Source organism: Epinephelus moara, chromosome 6, assembly GCF_006386435.1.
Source record: "Epinephelus moara isolate mb chromosome 6, YSFRI_EMoa_1.0, whole genome shotgun sequence".
Taxonomy (NCBI): domain Eukaryota; kingdom Metazoa; phylum Chordata; class Actinopteri; order Perciformes; family Serranidae; genus Epinephelus; species Epinephelus moara.
Genome location: NC_065511.1, coordinates 40,143,229 through 40,162,742, shown reverse-complemented (window position 1 = coordinate 40,162,742; position 19,514 = coordinate 40,143,229). Strand labels below are relative to the sequence as shown.

Below are 19,514 nucleotides of genomic sequence, written 5' to 3'. Positions count from 1 at the left end.
TGGAGGAAACCCTGCCTCAACCTTCATCTTCTGCATTTCTAATTCTCCTCCCTCACATGTTTGTCTTCCTCTTATTATAAACACAATTACAGTCAGTTATCGTTTTCCTGTTTTTTTATTTTTGGCTCTAACACTTTAAAGTATTTCTGCACTTCTCCATGAAATGTGACCTTTCTAAGGACACGAAAACAGCCATAATACCTCTGCTGTCTGAGGCCTGCAACCAGCTCCTCACAAAATTTTCAATCTAGGTCTTGTGGCATATTTTACAGCTGAAGTTCAGCTGTTCCAGATACGTGCTTAACAAGAGTCAGTTAATGTGGAGAAGAGACAGAAATAAACCCGGCCAGCAGGTGAGCCGACAGGTAGCAGGAACTGCAACGATCACATGCTGTGCATCCTCATCTCAGTTCCTCAAGGGCCATGGCTCGGTACACCACAACCACAGGGGAAAATTCTGTTGTATTATATTTTCACAAACAATCACTGAAGCAGATGATTTGTAGAGGTGTCTGAATTTTAAAGCAGCACTTTTTGCATGACAGGTTTGACACAAACAAAAGAGGGACGAATTAATGGATTGTCTGATGACCTCAGTGCCTCGTCCTAAATAATTCATGAGAACTAGAATTGTGACCATCGACTAGGGCTGCCCCCCCAATAGTCGACCAAACCTTAGTCGAGCAGAAAGGTCATTAGTCGGCAAGATTTCATTGGCTGCTTAGTCACAGAACAAAAAAACAACAACAAAAAAACAAATGAGAAACTGTATTAGGAGCTGCGCCTTGTCAAAATAAATCCAAACCTTTATGACTGGACCATGTGGGAATTTAATTTGGAAGTGTCCACGCTCAGCAGTCAGACAGGAGTCAGGTTAATTTCCAGGGCTGGTACCTGCGGTTATTCCACAGGCTAGTTAATAACATGTCGGGCAGGAAATCCAAAGTGTGGGATCATTTTGAGAAGGTGAAGGACGAACCCAAGGTGATATGTAAACTCATCTTCATTGGTCGACTACAAACATGACGTATCATCTGAAACATGGAAGTAGCTACATGCCCATTAGCCCACAGCGTCATTAACAGGCGGCTCGCTCAGTGTGTGACGTGCACTTGGAGATAAAATATCAACGATCAATGATCAACGTGAACGTTTGTGCCATATTTAAAGAAATTGTCTCAAAGTGTTCTTGGGATATCACGTTCATGAGAATAAGACAGATGAGGCCACAACAAGCCTGATCTTCGACCTATTACCCCCAAAATCAAATCAGTTTGTCCCTGCGACATTGTGAACGTTTGTGCCAAATTTTAGATCAAATACAAACACATGTGAGTGATGCCCAAAGAACAAGAAAAACCACAGTATGACGTCTTCATGGCTTCAAGATATTTGACAGAAAATGTGATGTATCTCCACTATCTCACATTTCAATGTGATCCTTAAAAGTGTAATAATAGAAGCAGTGGCATCAGAGGACTTAGTCTAAATGGGTCAAAAAAGGACATAAAGCTGAAAAAGGGGAAGACCAACAGCAGCGTCACTTCACAGGAACTCTTTCACCATTACCATCATCTCAGCACACTGTGGAAAATAACCCCTCCGTACCACGACAACTGTTTGATATGAGCCACATCAGAAGGTGGGGAGGCAAGAAAACAACATAATGAAGCCTTTTAGAGTCTCAGTCGATCCCTGCGCTTCCTGCCTGAGCTCTACAGCTGTGTGGGCGCTTATCGAGACGTGCAGGTGGCTGCTTCCCCCTTTATTTACAACAAACACACACACACAGTGCTGAGGCTGAAAAGGGAACTGAGATCGTGGTCTGAAAGGATTGTGAAGTTCCCCCTCGTCACCAGTGTTAAGCTGTGTCCAATTGCTGCATTTTACTGATCAGCTACACCAGGCATGTTCATAGTCCAGCCCCGGGGGCCAACTGTGGCTCGTGGACCAATTTTAAACGGCCTGCAGCTTGTGCAAAATATACCATATATCACCCACCACACAATATTGATTACTCAAGCAAGATTACTCTGCATTTTTTTTCATTTGCCTCACAATGACAGGACTATCATACAGTTTGTGGACATACACCAAACAGGAACTACACAGGTGGAGCTGATAGGTTGTCATAGAAGCATGTCATCTCTCTCAAACTCTAGTTAGTAATCAATCAAGTCTCACCTTCTGACCAGGTAAAATCCCAAAACAATTAAAACTCAACAACAACCTGGACAGTTATTACCATCCGTCTCTCCCTTCATGCACTGCTGACTGACCTGTCTGGCCAACCTGCGGGCCTCCCAGTAAGGCTTGGACTCCTCCACAGCTTTGCCGATCTTCTTCACCAGTTCGTCCAGCTTCACCGTCGCTTCAACCAGAACTGAGCGGAACTTCTGCCTCGCATCCTGACAGAGAGAAAGACAGAGAAGCGTAAGTAACTCAGGTTGACACAACAAAGGCAGCATTCTGCCAAAATAAGACAGGGCGCCAACACAACTTGTTGAATGTTTGAGGACTCAGCTGAACTTTTCAACCTCTGAGATGGTACACCGTAGACACATGAAATTTTCACCAATGACTAGAAGTTGTGTACAAATGTTGCCTGAGAAATATGAGCCTAATCAGCCAGATGGTGACGCGATAATTTAGGCCCCAAAATTTAATTTTTGGAAACGCCACGCCCGTCACACCATGTGTCAGACTGACTTGAAATTTGACACCCATGTCCAGCTCAATGTGCTCTACAAAAAATCTTCAAGAACCATTAAGGTCCGCCTGACAAGATTTTCCACCATTTTTAATTTGCTGACATCTCCACTTAAACCATACGTCCAATTTGTACCAGATTTCAACTCAGGCAAAAAAACAATGGGTGTGGCATGACACAAATTAGACTATAAATCAGAAATTGTTTATCCAATCATCAGAAAACTTGCATGTATGTAAAATATCAATGCTGAACCATGTGTGTAAAATTATTTTGAAATGTCTCAATAGGGGGCGCCAAACTCAATTTTGATTTTTTTGAAAAACACATTTTTGACATCTGCTCCTAAACAGTAGGTCCGATTTCAACAAAATTTTCTGTGGATCATCATTGGACCAACTCCATCAAAAGTAATCACAAACTTGTTGATATCTTATTGCAATTTGAAAATATTGAGCAATAAACTTTAAAAGAGCCGTGGCTCAGCACATAAATTAACCTAACCTCACAACCGTCAAGCAGATCATCATCATACTTGCAGGAAATGTCCAGATATGTACCAGAAACATATCCTGAAAGGTTCTCAAATCAAGCACTAGAGGGTGCTACAAATACAAAAAATGGGCATTGCATCGACACAAATCAGACTGTAAATCAGTAAGTCCATCTAGTCATTACAAAACTCGCAGTATATTGAACCACGTGTGTAAAATTATTTTGAATTATTGAGAGCGCCACCAGTTCAAAACAAGTGCATACGCCTTGTGTAAAATTTGTCTGTAAATCACCGAACTGACTGGATATTTTTAATCAAACCACTGAAGCATGTCCCCAAAATGTTTCTGCTATTGCCCAAAAGGTGTGGATGGTGTTGCCAAAAAAAGAGAGTGGCCCAGCAGAGGTTTGGATAATTAGATGAATGAGCGTCTGTCTGATTGTCAAATAACCTGATAATTATCTTTAATGCAGATGTGGTAAACTGTCAAAAGGTCATGATCCTTTGCAGTTTCTAATTTCTTGTGGTCCTTGCTGACATGAACACCAGAGTTGCCACTTGTGGCTTTATTTTCACCTAAAACTGCTGAATGAACACTTCTTAAGGCGTTGTAGTTCTTGACCCTTGACCTCCATCTTATGAGCTGCTTGTAAACTTGGATCATTAAGGAAATGAAACTTGCTTTATTGTTGCCTCTTCTGTGAGTCACAACTTCTAAGAACTCAAGTAAATATAACCCCAGAGCTCTGAGATAAAACTAAGAAAAGTAGGTCTAAATTATGGATAAGAAACATTTCCCACCAACTAATAAACTTAATCTAATCTGAGGAAAGTATTCACAACACATGGCAGATAAAGCTGAAACAGTTTTGCTGAGAACAAGAGTGTCCTAACAGACTTGTGCCGATCTAATGACATTCATCCGTGAAAAATAATTGTTCGATATAATTCAGTTAACTGGTACGAAGCAAACTGTTTGTTTCATCTAAAGGAGCTTTGTTCGTTTGTTGGTACTCTTCAAGGGGAATCTCTCAGACTGATAAGCATTCAGCTGGGAAATTTCATCATGGTTGTGTAACTGGCATGAAGGGCACAGAGTTTTCTAAGTGCAAAAACAGGAAGAAAAACAGGTCAGAAACTTCACCGATTCCTGCAGGGAAATCTCTTTAATTTCCCACCTCCTTCAGCAGGGGCAATTATGCATGTGGCATCAGGGGGAAGGATGTTGTGGCAGCGCTGGGCTCAATCTGAATTCTTTCTTTTAAAAAACAAGCTCCACCTCGCTGTCCGCAAACGTACCCTTCAGTTTAAGAATAAGCTGTTTGCAGGGTTTCCTTTTTTAGATGCTAAACACACACTTGTCCTCAGACAGTCCCTTAATCTGGAGCAGGGCAAGGAATAAACCTGTAAACATCCTTGAAACTGCAACCATGATCCTTGCAACAATTGATAAATGTGTGTGTCACCGTGTTCGTCCAAAAGGCTGCATGTGATGTGACTGTCCAGCTGAGATATAGCCTGTTAAGTATATAATGGCTCCAAATAACACAGAAGAGCTTAAAACTACAGGTTTCTGTAACTGATTTCAATCAGAAAAAAACTCATAACACAAGGTTTGATAGGTTTATGGTGTCTAAATAGATTCTCAGTGAGGCACATAAACTGTAGCATGACATCTAGAAGTACAACGTCAACAGCAATTCAATTTGCACGTCAGTTTTAGATGCCTTGAGGTTTCTAGTCCAAGAGGTTTCTTCAGGACTCCAGACTGGTCCAGACATTTTAACCTCTTAGGTGTCAGGAGATTAAGTGTTGGCATGTCACAACAGGACGAGGTCAAAGTCCTCCATACCCGTAAAATTTCCACCATGTGGCTGGAAAGATTATCAAATCACTGTCCGGGAAACAAGCTACTTGTGAGATAAAAGAACAGAGGCCAACAAGGTCAGGTTTCCCGACATGGTTCAAATCAAAGATAACAAACTTTCTCACAGTTTTCAAACCCATGAACCACAAACCATACATTAAAGCACTGATGGTGTTCTAATAGGCTGGTTCATGTCCTCTGAATCAGTACCCAGTTCTTCAGAAGTAATCTGATCAGATTTCGGCTATCAGGTTGAATCAAATCTTGAAATTTGATTGTTGAAAAGACAAAAAGGATTCTGAAATTGGATTAGATTATGTAATCCAGTCTGGGTTTTGATCTGGATCAAACCTTTAGTTTGTGTTGTTCAAAACTTTTTTGTAGGATTGGGTTACCCTTGATTAAAATAAACACATGAATAAATCAGGATTATCCTGATCCCAGCAGAAAGCTTGATTCAGAGTGGATTTCAGGAACAAAATGTAATTTTAATTGTCTTTTCAAGTGGTCAAATATGTGTACATGAGGTGGGGGAAAAAAACTGATTCGGCATAGTATTGCGATATTTTTGTGTGGCAATCTTGCATCATCACAAAGTGCCGAGTATCGATTTTTTTTATTATATTAATTATTAATATTACAAATACAAATTAGACATTAGGCAGTCTGCACATACATTTGTCTTTGGGGACAAAATTTGCAATTGAAAACAGGTCTGATTATTCCCACGCCTATTTATTTATATTTTGCACTTGGTTTGATTAACAGCTACAATGATAAAGTAGATAAAGAAGACATAGGGCTGCCTAGAGAGACAGAGCGCAACGCGTCATAATCTGAAAGCCACGCCCCCACAGGGGAAACGAGGCCCGCTTTCCCCTCACACTTTCCCCCTCCGTTTCCAGTCCAAATGCCGAAAAGTTGCGGTGTGGTGGGCTGCACGGCCAATAAAAACCCAGAGCTTAGCTTTTATCAGCTGCCCAGCAGAAAAACAGAACCTTGTAGAAGACAAAAGTGGATGCAGGCAATAAAACGTGAGGCTTCAACAGGGAAGAAATTGTGGGATCCTGACACTCGGTATGCCTATGTGTGCAGCAAACACTTTGTCAAACCCTCCAAATGTATTTTTTAGAGTAACAGTTAACTGTATTTATGTATGATAAGCTAAAGCAGTGACAGTATGAATGCAACTTCTGTTATAATTGTGCCCAGCGCTCCGCGATTCAAGCGCTCCATTCCAGCAGTCCGCTCTAGCACTTCTATCAATCTACCAGCATGTAGAGGCATGTCTCAAAACAACAACGTGTGCCGGTAGTAGGAGCAGGCTGACGGCTGAGCATGCCCAAATGCTCATCTTCTTAAAAAAGAATCTCCACTTCATGTTTTTCCAAGATGAGCAAGGTAAGGAGAAGGGACACTGAGGTAGACCGGCAATATTAAGCTTATCAATATACCGTTGCCTCTCTGGTAGGCATAGCGTGCTAAAATAATCCTTCGCCATCCTATTATTAGCTAATTATTAGCTAGCTATAGCTAATCATTTTAGCTAGCTAGCTAGCAATTCAGTCGTGGAGACTTGAAGGCGCGGCTGCAGAGGCAAAATGACAGTGAACGAGCGAAGAAGCAGAGGAGAAAGCAGACCTCATTTCCTCTTTGGGGGCGTGGCTTTCAGATTATGACGCGTTGCGCTCTGTCTCTATTGAGCCTATAGGAGCCAAGTATGTTATTGGGAGGTTTGCTTCTAACTGAGTAATTCACTGTGTGGGCATTGGGGGCGCTGTACAGTCACCTGGTGAGTTAAGGTATTTTAGGATGCGACCTCACTATGGTCATCAGGTGTTTGGCCCGGAAGGGTGTTGGTTTTTGACCGCAATGGCGCGGACCGCTACAGTTTTATTTGTATTGTACTGAGCGTCAAATGTGGATGTAACAGATGGACTTTGCAATGCACATGTGGAATAAATGTTAGGGTGATGCAATGCAAGAAGCTTCATGGACTCTCATTCAACATTTGAATAACGAAGGTAGCGTAGCGTGTCCAGCAACAGGCGCGTCAACCCTGGTCAAATACCTCAGTGGCTAGTAATAGACTTAGCTCCTTTAACAGAGCCTTTAAGTAGAGTAAAATAAAAAAAGGATGTTGTCCCTGTAAAATAATCCCCCAAATAGCTGTTAATATCTTTTTTTTTTCACATTTGATGATAAATGGTAACTGCAGTGTGTTTGTTGGCAGACTGCCTACATTGTGATATGTAGTGCCACTCAGAGCCCTGGTTATCTGGATTTAGTAATCTTAGTAATCAAAAGTTTGTATCTGGATCAGGGCGATACATTCCAATGATGCTTTGAAAACTGGATTGGCTGATCCTGGACAGCAAAACATGGGATTTTGAAACCCTGATCATTCTGAACAAGACTCAGTTTTTTGAATGACAGTGCCCAGATCTCAGATACGTTCAGTGTTTCAAACAGGTCTGAAGATGTGATCATGGACGAACATGTTCCCGGGTAGAGAAACAACTGAGCGATCAGAGCTCTGTAAGCATCTTCCTACATAGTTAAACAGGGTCAGAAAAATGGCCACAAACTGAAATAACAGTCAGAATGGGGCCAGTTTCACTCAGTGGCACGGCATGTTTTACAAATGACTGTTGCTTGTAAAATGCAGATAAACTTGTGAAACCTTTGGTGCTCTCTAAAGCATGGCTTCCAAACATGGAGGTTTTTTTCTGACTCTTGAAAAATGTCAAAATGAGCGACAGGAAATCTCATGTTGCAAACTGCAGCTTGTATGTTGCAAATGACGCCGCAGGCTATGGGGCTGGTGTTGCACTTTAGTTGGTCCACAAAGTCACACTTGAGTCTGACTTCCCCAAAATGGAGAGCACAACTGATAGTACATTTACATTAGCATTTCCTGCATGTATGTGACTCAGCAGCTTAAAGAAAGTAGACCAAAGGTTCAGATCCCAAATAGAAAGCAATAAAAAGTAACGGGGTGAAAGGTGAGAAACAAAGTGATCTCCAAACAGATGCAGCAGCAGAAATTTCTGTATACTGTAAAAACAGCTCATGCATAATGGAGAGGTGCGAGGTGGATAAAGAAAAGTCAGAGTGTGAAGGCACATTTTTTAATAAGGCAGCAACTTGGTGTGAAGGAGAGAGAGTAACAAGACTTGTGTGCTGCAGTATTTTATATTCACCCTGAGCTCAAGAAGCCTGTTTATGGTTCCACGTTAATTAGAAATTCTACGGACATTCGGCGTGCCTGAGAGACGGCTGTTACCTTTAGCTGAACTTTAAAACTCGGAGCAGAGAAACCCTCTGAGGCCAGCGATGGGGGATCTCATTAGAACAGGCTGTAGAGAAACTGCAGCTGTTTGTGTCTGAAGAAAGGGTACAGGGGTTTTTCTCTGGGTAAGAATGATGCATGTGTTCACCAATGGACTGGAGATATGTTGCCATTAGGGCTGCAGGCCATCATGCTGTACTCAATGGGTATGGACTAGTTTAAAAAATTTAAGAAAATTATTTCCAGATTTCTTTTATTGAACAAACTGAACACAAATGTCGCCAAAACAAATAAATCAGATTATAAAGTGCAGTTTTCCACTGATACTCTAAAGGGACGGGGCAGTGGTGTAGCGCACGTGGCACAGACACATGAAATTGATCTAAAGCAGTTTGTCTCAGTTTATCTTTGGTCATTGACGGCAGAGTCAAGCTGTTTCGGTGTCAGTGTGAGATTATGTGAAATTATGTTGAGCAGAAGGAAAGCTTCTCACGGAGACGGTCCTTCAGCGCTGCGTCAAATGGCAGCAACAGCTGATCGTCGGTGATCAGCCGTTGCAGCCTCCACCCACACCTACAAACATCCCAACATGCATCACAGTTTATTAAGAAAATCTGCTGTGACATCAGACATTTCAGGCTTAAACAATCACAAAAACATCCTGCTAAATTCTGGAGGGTGCATCTTGGCAGAGCATTAATAACTACTGTGATGCATTGTGCCATGTTTATCTCTCTGTGAATAAGTCATCGAGGTAACTGGGGCTGATGGTGAAGGTCCAATTACTGTGACTTTTACATGCAAACGTTAACATCATCAGCCGTCTGCTAATACACTTTGGATCTGGATTAAAGGCTGAATTCAATTTCAACAGAAAAACAACTTTTCACAGATAATTTGTTGAACTTTAAAGAATGAGGCCGATAAAGGAAACTCATGACACTTGATGCCAAAGTCCCAAAATAAAGCTCTTCCTCATTTGTTCTACTGGAGCCAAAAACCCACTTGATAGAAAATCGTATTAGTGTTTGATCGGGTCAACAGCGGGCAGAAACTTAGAGGCTCTCCAACAAGAAAACACAACAGGAAGAGTGCTGATCTCTCCATCAGACACATCAGCAGAGCTTCATCTCGATTTATTCGAACACACAGAAACAGCAGCAGTAACTCTGCATCCTGGCAAAATACATGTCGGCTGGCGTCACTGTACAGTTTGTTGTCACTGATATCTGGAGTTTTAAATCATGACTCCAGGCTCTCACACATCACTCACTCCTCTCTCTTCCTCTACAGTTTGACTTTAAGCTCATGTTCTGTCAGTCTGATGTTTCAATCAATCCCTCATCCAACCTTTTTATCCCCATCACTTCTTCAGAGTCTCTCTGTTCCACCCAGTCGTCTTCTCCCGACCTTCATATCCCTCACCTTGATTTCTGTGCTAACTGATGCATTAAGAGACTTCACTGACACAGAGATGTGTTTCTTCGCACTGATGCAACATCACTGCAGTTTCTGACATCATTTTTAGTCATGCTGGCGTCTCTGGGGACGGCAACGCTGCTCTGTCAATAAACCAGACTAAAACCTCTCAACAGCTACTGGACAGGCTGTGATGAATCCTGCTGACTCTAATGACCGCCTGACTTTTCCTTAAAGGAAATGTCCACTTTAGAATGAAAATACAGACAGTACTTACTGACGCTCAGGCCGACAAGAAGTCCAGTGTAGTTTTTTAATCCACAAAACTTGTTCGGGGTATCGGAGGATAACAGCTAGCCAGAATAACAGCCACACTTGCGCAAGACTTGAGGACTAGCACCACCACTAGCCATCAGCTAGTCTCGCGCAATGCTATTAAAGTGGAGTAAATTACGTCTTTTCAAATCAATTTTGCATGCCGCAGCTTCAAGGCACGGACGAGAGGTTCTGACGTTTCTGAAACGCATTAGCTGAGTTTTATTATATTTTCAAAATGTGGGCTCCATGCACTTCAAGTGTAGCTGTTTGTGGATTAAAATGATTTGTGGATTAAAAAACTACACTGGACTTCTTGTTGGCATGAGGGTCACTAAGTACTGTCTGTATTTTCATTCAAAAGTGGCCATTTCCTTTAAGCCCCATTGTGAGACTGCAGTTGAAGAAACTTGGTCCAACAGGTGTGCGATGGCAGCAGGGTCACAAACTTTCTCATTTTACAGCCAAACAGTCACTAAAATATGTTTCAGAAAACATCTGAGGTGAGAAATAGACAAGGCAGGAACAGAGTCTTGATTCATATTTGATCAGCGCTGCTTATTTTGACAGTTTGACCGCAGTTTACAAGCAGTAATTGACGTGAGTGACAGCTGCATTACAGACTCCTCGGCTCTGATTGGTTGTCTGATTCCAGTGAATGCAGTTAGAGGCAGTAAGAAGAGAAGGAGCAACATGATTTATTTCACTGGGTGCGGTTACATGATGGCTTCTCATTCAGAATGAAATGAATCTGAATGAAATCATTCGGAATTAAAGTGTTTCCAGGTAGTTTACATGTGAAATATTCATTCCAAATGAGGGTTTACACGGAGATCTGTTTAATCGCCTTTATTCGGGTCTGTGCAAGGTTAGGGGCAGGGAAGGTTTCTGATTGGATAGGGGGCGGGGCGGATGTTACATGTTCACGTTTACCGGAGGAAAACACTGTAGTCCTCGCTCCGGATAACAAGATGCATGACGACGACGCTCAACTTCTTAGTGCCTTTTTTGGGCTTGTTTTGCTTATATTCTTGAAACAGCAGTTCGACAACAACCTTGTTCTGCTAATGCTTCGTCTGTTGAGGAGGAGAAGGGGGATAGAAGACTGTGCTGTGGCGAATGGAAACTGGTGAGTGCAACAAGTCGCGCGTACGTCATCGCGCCAGAAGGGCAAGGAAACGAGCATGCGCAGAAAGACTGGAATGAACTTAAAGAGGAATGAGTGTATACGTATATGTATAAGTGCGAGAAATTCTTTCATTCGGAATTAGAAACGGAATATTCCAGCTCCTTACATCGGATTGAATTTTCAATCGCATTGGCCATTTTCATTCCGAATTAGGTGTTTACAAGATCACTGTTAATAGGAATGAAATTTCATTCTGAATGAAAAGGGAATTAAACTGTCCATGTAAACGTACTCACTGTCTATCTGTCTCATGTACTCGTTTCAGAATACAGTGACAGTTTCACCAAAGTTATGACTGCGGGGGTTAAAGTGCTGACTTTCAGCTTTAAGGGAAGGAAGGAATCATGACCCTTTTTCGCCTCTGTTACGTTCTATAAAAAAAGGGACACAGTTTCCACACAGTTTGTAAAATGTGGACGTAACCGCCCTCAAATTTAAGCTGAAAGTCAGCAGTTTAACCTCAATGTCATTGTTTCCTTTCAAACCAACACAAAAACAAACTGTAGATAACACATGAAATATAACAGAGGTCATAAAGGCAGCAGCCGTGAGAGAGAAAGCTCGTAAAAATGAACTTAAACAGACACGTCTCTGTCCTCTCCTCCGTAATAACACTGGTGTGGATGCAGACTGCAGTGCAGAGTGTCTGTCCTCCCACGCTCACACTCTGACACACTTCACCTTCTCAACACGTTAGAGCCCTGAGGCGTTACGTCTCCAACTTGTCGTTATCTGCTCATTTTAACATCATTTGCGTCGCTCGGCTCATTATGACTCCGGTCACTCTGCCTGTTCCTCTCATCAGCAGTGTGGAGGCTTCACATCAAACGCTTCCTCAGGACAAATCACATGATGATGTCACACTAATGCTGCTGCTGGAGAATTCAATACAAACACTAAGCTACAGGGAAACCTGTCAAAGTGGGAACTACGAAATCTGGGACGATTTTAGAGGAAGAGATTTATCCTGGCGGAGAATCAGCAAAGAGTTTACGTGGTCAGCTGATGAGACTCTGGACTGTAACAGTTATATCTGGGTTCAAGCTGCTGCGATTATAAGCAGCTTGTCTGAGATGTTGTGTCCATCTTTTTCTGTTTCTTTAAATTCTGGAACAAATCCTTCTTTAAGCGAAGCCCTAAGACTGTTGTTGTTGTTGTTGTTGTTGTTAGAGTTTGACATCATTTGAACTGATCTTATTTATCTGCCCAGATTTTTAACACTGAATCAGAAAAAGCCCAAGAAAACATCCAGTAGGTGTCGTGACTGTTTTTCCCCCTCTGACAGCAGACGGTCACGGTCCTGAACAACAGACGTCTTTGTTATTTATAAAAACAACTTGACTTTGTAGCTTGTGGAGCCATAAAAACCATAAATCAGTTGAGTTCAACGATCAACACAGTGCTGCCACATCAGACGCACTTTCAACCACAAAATTGTAATCAGTTTATTCTCCAGTCCAAGTGGACGTTTGTGTCAAACTTAAAGAAATTCCTATGAGGTGTTCTTGAGATATCATTTCACAAGAATGAGACAGATGCAAGGTCACACTGACCTTGATCTTTGACCATCGAAATCCAATCAGTTCATTGTTGAGTTCAAGTGAATGTTTAGAAATTCGCTCACCTTGTGATCCCTCCCCAGCTTCTGATGAGGTGGACATGATAACCCTTAATACACATAACGTTATAACAGGAAATACTTTTTCCCTAACCTGATATGAAGTGTGCGCTGCACATGTGAGCATTTTTGATGATGGCCTCCGTCCAGTCCTTTGGTCTTATCACATTTAACCATCTTTGTTTTTGTTGACGGGCAGTGGCGGCAGGTTTTGAGCCATGACTCCTTCTATTCTGGCTCCCAATAACACAACAAGACAAACACATTATAAGACTCCTATGTAGCCTACAGCCCTGTGGGGGAGGGGCAGCTTTACCTACCAGCTAAAAAAAATGATCTCATCGTGACGTCGGCCTTAAAAGGGTGTATACAAAGCCCTACATGCGCTGGGGCTGAGCTACATCGCTAACTCCCTTGTTAACTATTTGCCTCCAAGAACACTGCAACCATCTGGTGCTGGTTTATTAGAGGTTCCCAGCAACAGCCGGAAGAAGATCGGGGATGCAGCTTTTGTCAATGACGCCTCAAAGCTATGGAACACACTACCTCTAGATATCAGAGGAGCTAGCTCCCTAAATAATTTAAAAAGAAAGCTAAAAACGTATTTGTTTACTTTAGCCTTTAACTGGCTCTGACCTCCTCATACAGTTCTATAATTATTAATATTATTATTGTTATTAGCAGTGGTGGAAGTCTTTGCCACCAGCTGTCGCCCTCCATCTGGACAGTGCACCGATGTATGACGTCATAAGCAAAGAAGCTATAAATCAAGAAATTATTAGAAAAATAATCGATAATAAAATAAGCTGCAGCAACATTTCACATTTCCTGCTGCTCGTCTCATTTTCAGGTTGTTCACATTGATTTAACTTTAGTTTGATCTTTCTAAGCCAACAACATGTGATTACAGACACAAGCTGAAGCTGATATCAAACTGAATCCTAATCATGTTTAGTTTCTTGCCAAGTTGTGACATGTCAAAGGGCAAATTCTTAGTGCACCGACATGTTGGAGCCAGGTCACAGAAAAATGAGCAGAGCAGCAAAGGCAGGTGACAAATGAAGCCCAAAACCAGGGCGCTATTGTTACAGCTACATGCATGGATGATGCTGCACTACCACTAACCACGGAGAAGCTTCTGGAAGAGCTTGAAAAACTGAGGAGAAGTATGACCAGTGAACTCACAGCTCTACTGAATAGTTGCTTAGAACCAATACGGCCCTTGGTTGACTCGCGACAACGAGGGCAAGGAGGGCGCGCAATTCCTTGTCTCCCCAGTTGCTCATCTTTACAGTGTCTGTCAGGTTTGCGTTTCCCTCTTGCTACTAGCTGCTCGCTAATTCCTGCTATCAGCTGTTTCCTGTTTATCCACCGCCAGTGGCTCGCACGTGCGCACATTCACACCTACGGACAATTTAGAGTCACCAATTAACCTGCATGTCTTTGGACTGTGGGAGGAAGCTGGAGCACCTGGAGGAAACCCACGCTGACACAGGGAGAACATGCAAGCTCTGCACAGAAGGGCTCCCTCCTGGGATTGAACCAATGTCTAAATGCACATCTTGCTTGAAAATATATCTACATATTGCACAGTCACTACATCACCCAGCCCTAATTAACGCCATGTTCTCAAACTGAGCAGGATGACAAGACTTTGGACTTTGACCTCTGTGTAGCTTCACACTGCTGACCCACATGAATGCAAGTCATCACACCTAACTGGTTTTAATGGGAGTCAAAGATCAGTGATGCAGGTTGAGCCCTGTTGGCAGAGGAAACTGTTGTGACTCTGCAGCGCAGACTCTGACCTGCCAGTAAAATCACTTTAAATGCCCAGATGAGTTTATTAGAACACGACATGTCTCATGAGACCAGATACAGGCCGGCTCCTTGTATGTTTAACCTGCTGACACAAAACATAAAGTGAGCTTTTACAAACGGTTTGGCCTGACGACGGAGCAAAGGTCCGGCGTAACTCAGAGAAAATCTGCTGGTTCTGCACAGTGAGCAAAACAACACTGTTCTGAGGAGGGAAAGTGACAGGCTGTCAGCAGAGGTGAACTCTGTATCTGCTGACAGTGGTTACGTGTGTGTGTGATTACAGGCTCTATCAGTCAGACCGGTAAAAACCAACACGCAGCCGTGTGTGTGTGTGTGTGTGTGTGTGTGTATCCACAGACTGACCTCCAGCTCCGTCTCACATCGGTTGATGTCGTCGGTGGACTGGTTGAGTTTCTCCAGCTCCCCCTGGAAGAGAGGGAACCACAGAGAGGTGAAGACAGAAACAGAAAGAGGAGGAGGAGGAGAGAGGAGTGTAATATAATATCTTTAATACAGGGGAGAGAACCACAAACATCTGGAATGATTCAAGAGCAACACAATCAAATGTATAAATATTCACAATACACTGAGACAACCGTCTGAAGATCGCGTTCATCTTCTTTAAGAATAAAACTTAACATATGAATCAAACATCACCTCAAATATCAGATATTAAATAAACTCTGATCCATGCGCAGTTACTGCTCAATCAGTCCACTAAAAGCTGGATCCGTATCGACCTTGATACCAATTCAGCAAATCAAGTCTGTGCATCCCGAAATCCATTTTAAATCACTGTAAACCCGACACTTTGAACTGAAATATGAATTTACTTGTCAGTGGTTTCTAACCTGGCGGAGGAGCAGAAGATAAATCATTCATCTGCTGCACCAAACTAGAGCCTCACCGATGTATCAGTCGGCCCATAACATCAGACAACATTGGCCTGTCAGAGATATATCTGTATCGGTAAAAATTCTTAATATTACAACACACACACACACACAGGTGGCCGAGGCTACCATACAAGGTGCCACCTGCTACTCAGTAACCCTTCACACACCGATGGATCAGCCATCAGGAGCAATTTGGGGTTCAGTATCTTGCCCAAGGATCCTTCGACATGAGGAGCGGAGGAGCCGGGGTTTGAACCACTGATCTTCTGATTAGTGGACGACCCGCTCTACCTCTGAGCCACAGCCACCCAAACACATAATTGAAACCACAAAATATCTCCATACTGCTCATCCGTAGTGATCCAAGTGTCCTGAAGCCCCGACATAAAAAGTTGTTTGGAAAAACGTCATATGAACTCTGTTTTTAGCCTCATTGTAGCCTGTAGCTCTGACTGCCTCTCTGCACCGTGCTCACTTGTGCGTGCGAGACCAGCGAAAGCATGTGAACACATATGAACGCGGTGCCCATGTCTCATGGTCTCGCGCAAGCACGTACAAGTGAGCACGGTGCAGAGAGACAGGTAGAGCTACAGGCTACAGTGAGGCTAAAAACAGAGTTCAAAAACAACTTTTTATGTCGGGGCTTCAGGACACTTGGATCACTACGGACGAGCAGTATGGAGATATTTTGTGGTTTCAATTATGTGTTTTTGGACGTTTGAATCTGGGGCGCCGTCAGCCTCCATTAGGTGGAGTTGTGTTGCTACCTCCTCTCCCCTTGGATCTCCACAAGTGATGTGAGGACTCTAAAACTTCACCTGAGCCTCCCTCGGCATATGGGTGAGTAGATAATGGCTGAACTTTCATTTTTGGGTGCACTATCCCTTTAAGTATTGTGAACATTTCACTCCATAAGTAAATTTTTTACGGCTGTAAGATTCCATTATTAGTCACGTTCAATAGGTTTTATGTAGGAATATGATTATTAGGTCAAATTCAATTAATCTAGATTCTGCCAACAGGCAAATATACGTTAACGCATTAGGTTTGGCAGAAGGTTTACAGATTTGTAACTTCACACGTGGACATTCACGCAGAAGAGCTCGACTCATTATCACAAAAACAACAATGACAAATGACAATTAATATCTCACAAATTGAAATGTAAGACGAGTTAATGACTTTAAACATCTAATATTTATAAAACTGAATTCTAGTGTGTACATTAAGCGAAAAAATTGAAAACGCTCTGCTCTCTGTTCACAAAACATGTTTTTGTGGGCACGTACAGAGTTTGGCAAGCAAGCATTTCTATATGCAGCTCCTTACATGTGCAATATTTTGCAGAACGACTTGAAGTTGCACTCAGTGTTTCCTCTCAGTCATTTCACAGCAGTGTTGCAGGATATTTGTATGCAATCATATAAACGCCCATGTCACAGTGCGTCTTAGCTGGTCTTTGTATTCAGGTGTATTTGCTGTTTTCTTGCATTTTTATGGTTCATTTCTAGTAGATATATTAACATACTTTTTGGTTTTTCTCTGATTTAATCTAATTCTAAGTTTTTTTATTGTTTGTTTGAGAGCTTTACATTTTTATGCTGTATTTTTGTCCTATGTTGTCTGTCTGTGACTGATGCTGCTGCCTGTCTCGCTCAGAACACTCTTAAAAAGAGACTTTTAATCTCAAAGGGTTTTTATGGTGAAATAAATAAAAGGAGGAGATTTCAAGACTTTTTTTAGGAGCTGCAGAAAACCTGTAGTTTTATTATTTAAGACCTCTGACCATGAGTCGTTTTAACAGCCAGTTTCATTTGTACTCCTGAGTCTTTGTCATGAATGCTCTGGAAACATTGATTTTTATAATGTTACTTATTATATCTCATTATTTTTTGTACTTCAATGAAAGGTTGTCACTTTATTTTGAAAAGCTCTGCATAAACATTGATTTATAATTAATATTTAATATTGTATTTACAAATGTTTTCACTCATGTTTCTGTGTGTTTCTCTGTTTAACAATGACCAGCCTGCAGTCTCTGACACATTTACATCAGGATCAGATTCATTCACATCACATGGATCAAACTGTCTCAGCTGCAGGATCGAGTTCAGATTAATGTTTCTCACATTAAAAACAAAGAGCAGGTGAAGCAGCTGCAGGATGCTAACATCTGGACTTTGTTCTCTGAGCTGTTAACGGTTAGCTAACATGAACTCCAGCAGACAGACACACAGACACACACACACAGACAGACGAGCGGTCTGAACTCGATTAAAACCCCCTGATCGATACAATCCTGATCAGTTACCTGGATTCTGGGGTCCACTTCCTCGTCTTCATATTCGGTCTCGTCGTCCGTGCGGACCTCCTTCTCTGAATGATCCATGCTGGAGCTGAAGGACAGATGCAACCGAACAAAGAGACGTTTCTCCGGGACGCACAGGGACCAAACACCCGTCTGTCTCTGCCGGTCACCACACGTCGGATTCCCGAGCTCGACTTTATCTCCCCGGTTTAAATTAATTTATTTCTAAAAGGCGGGTTTTTCGGAGAGGAACATCTCGGCGTGTATCCAGCAGGAGCCGAGCGGCGGCTGTGTGTCTCCTCCTCAGCTCTCTCCTCCACACTGAGCTCGGTGCTGAAATGTCCTGAGCTCTGATTCAGACCGGGAACGCCCCCTTCTGAGAGTGTGCTGTATGAGGGGTGATTAGTGCCCGACAGTGACCAGGCACCCCCGCCACTATTCTTGATCATATTCACTGATCTTTCCAAGACACACCGCATAATTTGTTCTATGAATATGTAAACAGAATATACATCAAACTAAAGAAATGACCCAGCTGTTTTTAAACACAAAAAACTTTTTATTCCATTTCTCTTTTTAACAACACTTGAATTTGTGCATTTGTGGAAAAAAAACCAACATTTCGGACAAAAAGCTGCAAAAAAAATTTCAATTTCACATTAACATTTTTTGTATTTCTAATTTCCTTACGTCAGGCTGAATTATATAAATGAAAGAAAAAAAATTATTATGAAAATAATCTTCTCTTTGAGGTATAGCAGAACACGTTGCCACGTTCAGTGTTGTTCAGTGTTCTGTTGTCTCCGTCTCCTCTGTGGTCGTCTTGTCCGTGCGTCACTGTCACCATCATGGAGATCCTGTTTCGTCCCACCAAACTCGTTTGCTTCTTTGCCCAAATCTGATTCAGAATGTTGATTAAAACAGGAATTGTCAGAGTCCAAGTCCATCATCATCTCCATGGCTTGCGCAACCGCAAAGGTTTCCGTTGGCACCGCCATTTTCATGCAGTATACAAGCTGCTACATCTTCTTCTGGTTTCCAGTGGATCTTCTTCTTGGTTTGTTTTTGGACGCGGCAGTGCTGTCCTATTTCACTAGATGTTAGTCTATATCTATCTTAAACAAATCTATCTTATAACAACCAAAGCACAGATTGCAAATCTCATCAGTAGTGGGGAAAGAGTTAAATACTTCTTCAAAAAACAGCCACTGACATTTTTCTTCAACTGTAACAATACACAGGGTGTCTACAGGTATCAGACAGTCAGATTCAATGTTTATTAAAACCCATTCAAGACACCCTTTAACCAAATTTAGGGAATCAAATCATGTTTTACTGAATTAAGCATTGCGCGTAAGCATTGCAGGCAGGTAGCATATCCTCCTGAGACCCTGTGTCCTCTTATAAGGAATTCACATTTTTGGTTTCCTGCACCTTATTCTTCATTCTGCTTAATTCAGACCTGTTGTCTTTGTTTGTGGATACTTCTTGTGCCATCTAGTGGTAGTTAGAGCACAATACACCAATCCATGTACAAACAAGATGGCAGCCATCTCTGCCAAGTCAGTCTGCAGCCGATACCG

At 42.2% G+C, this 19,514-nt stretch overlaps 1 protein-coding gene across 1 annotated transcript in view; it reads right to left on the bottom strand.

The window, feature by feature from the left end:
- The window catches only part of sh3bp5b (SH3-domain binding protein 5b (BTK-associated)), a 64,199-nt gene extending 45,921 nt beyond the window's left edge, over nucleotides 1-18,278 (bottom strand). The window contains exons 1-3 of the mRNA XM_050046173.1: nucleotides 17,935-18,278; nucleotides 15,091-15,153; nucleotides 2,280-2,408 (exon numbers count right to left, since the gene is read on the bottom strand). Of these exons, the coding sequence (XP_049902130.1) occupies nucleotides 2,280-2,408; nucleotides 15,091-15,153; nucleotides 17,935-18,012 (270 nt within the window). The 5' untranslated portion in view covers nucleotides 18,013-18,278. The remainder of the gene's footprint in view (nucleotides 1-2,279; nucleotides 2,409-15,090; nucleotides 15,154-17,934) is intronic.
- Nucleotides 18,279-19,514: the final 1,236 nt, after the last annotated feature.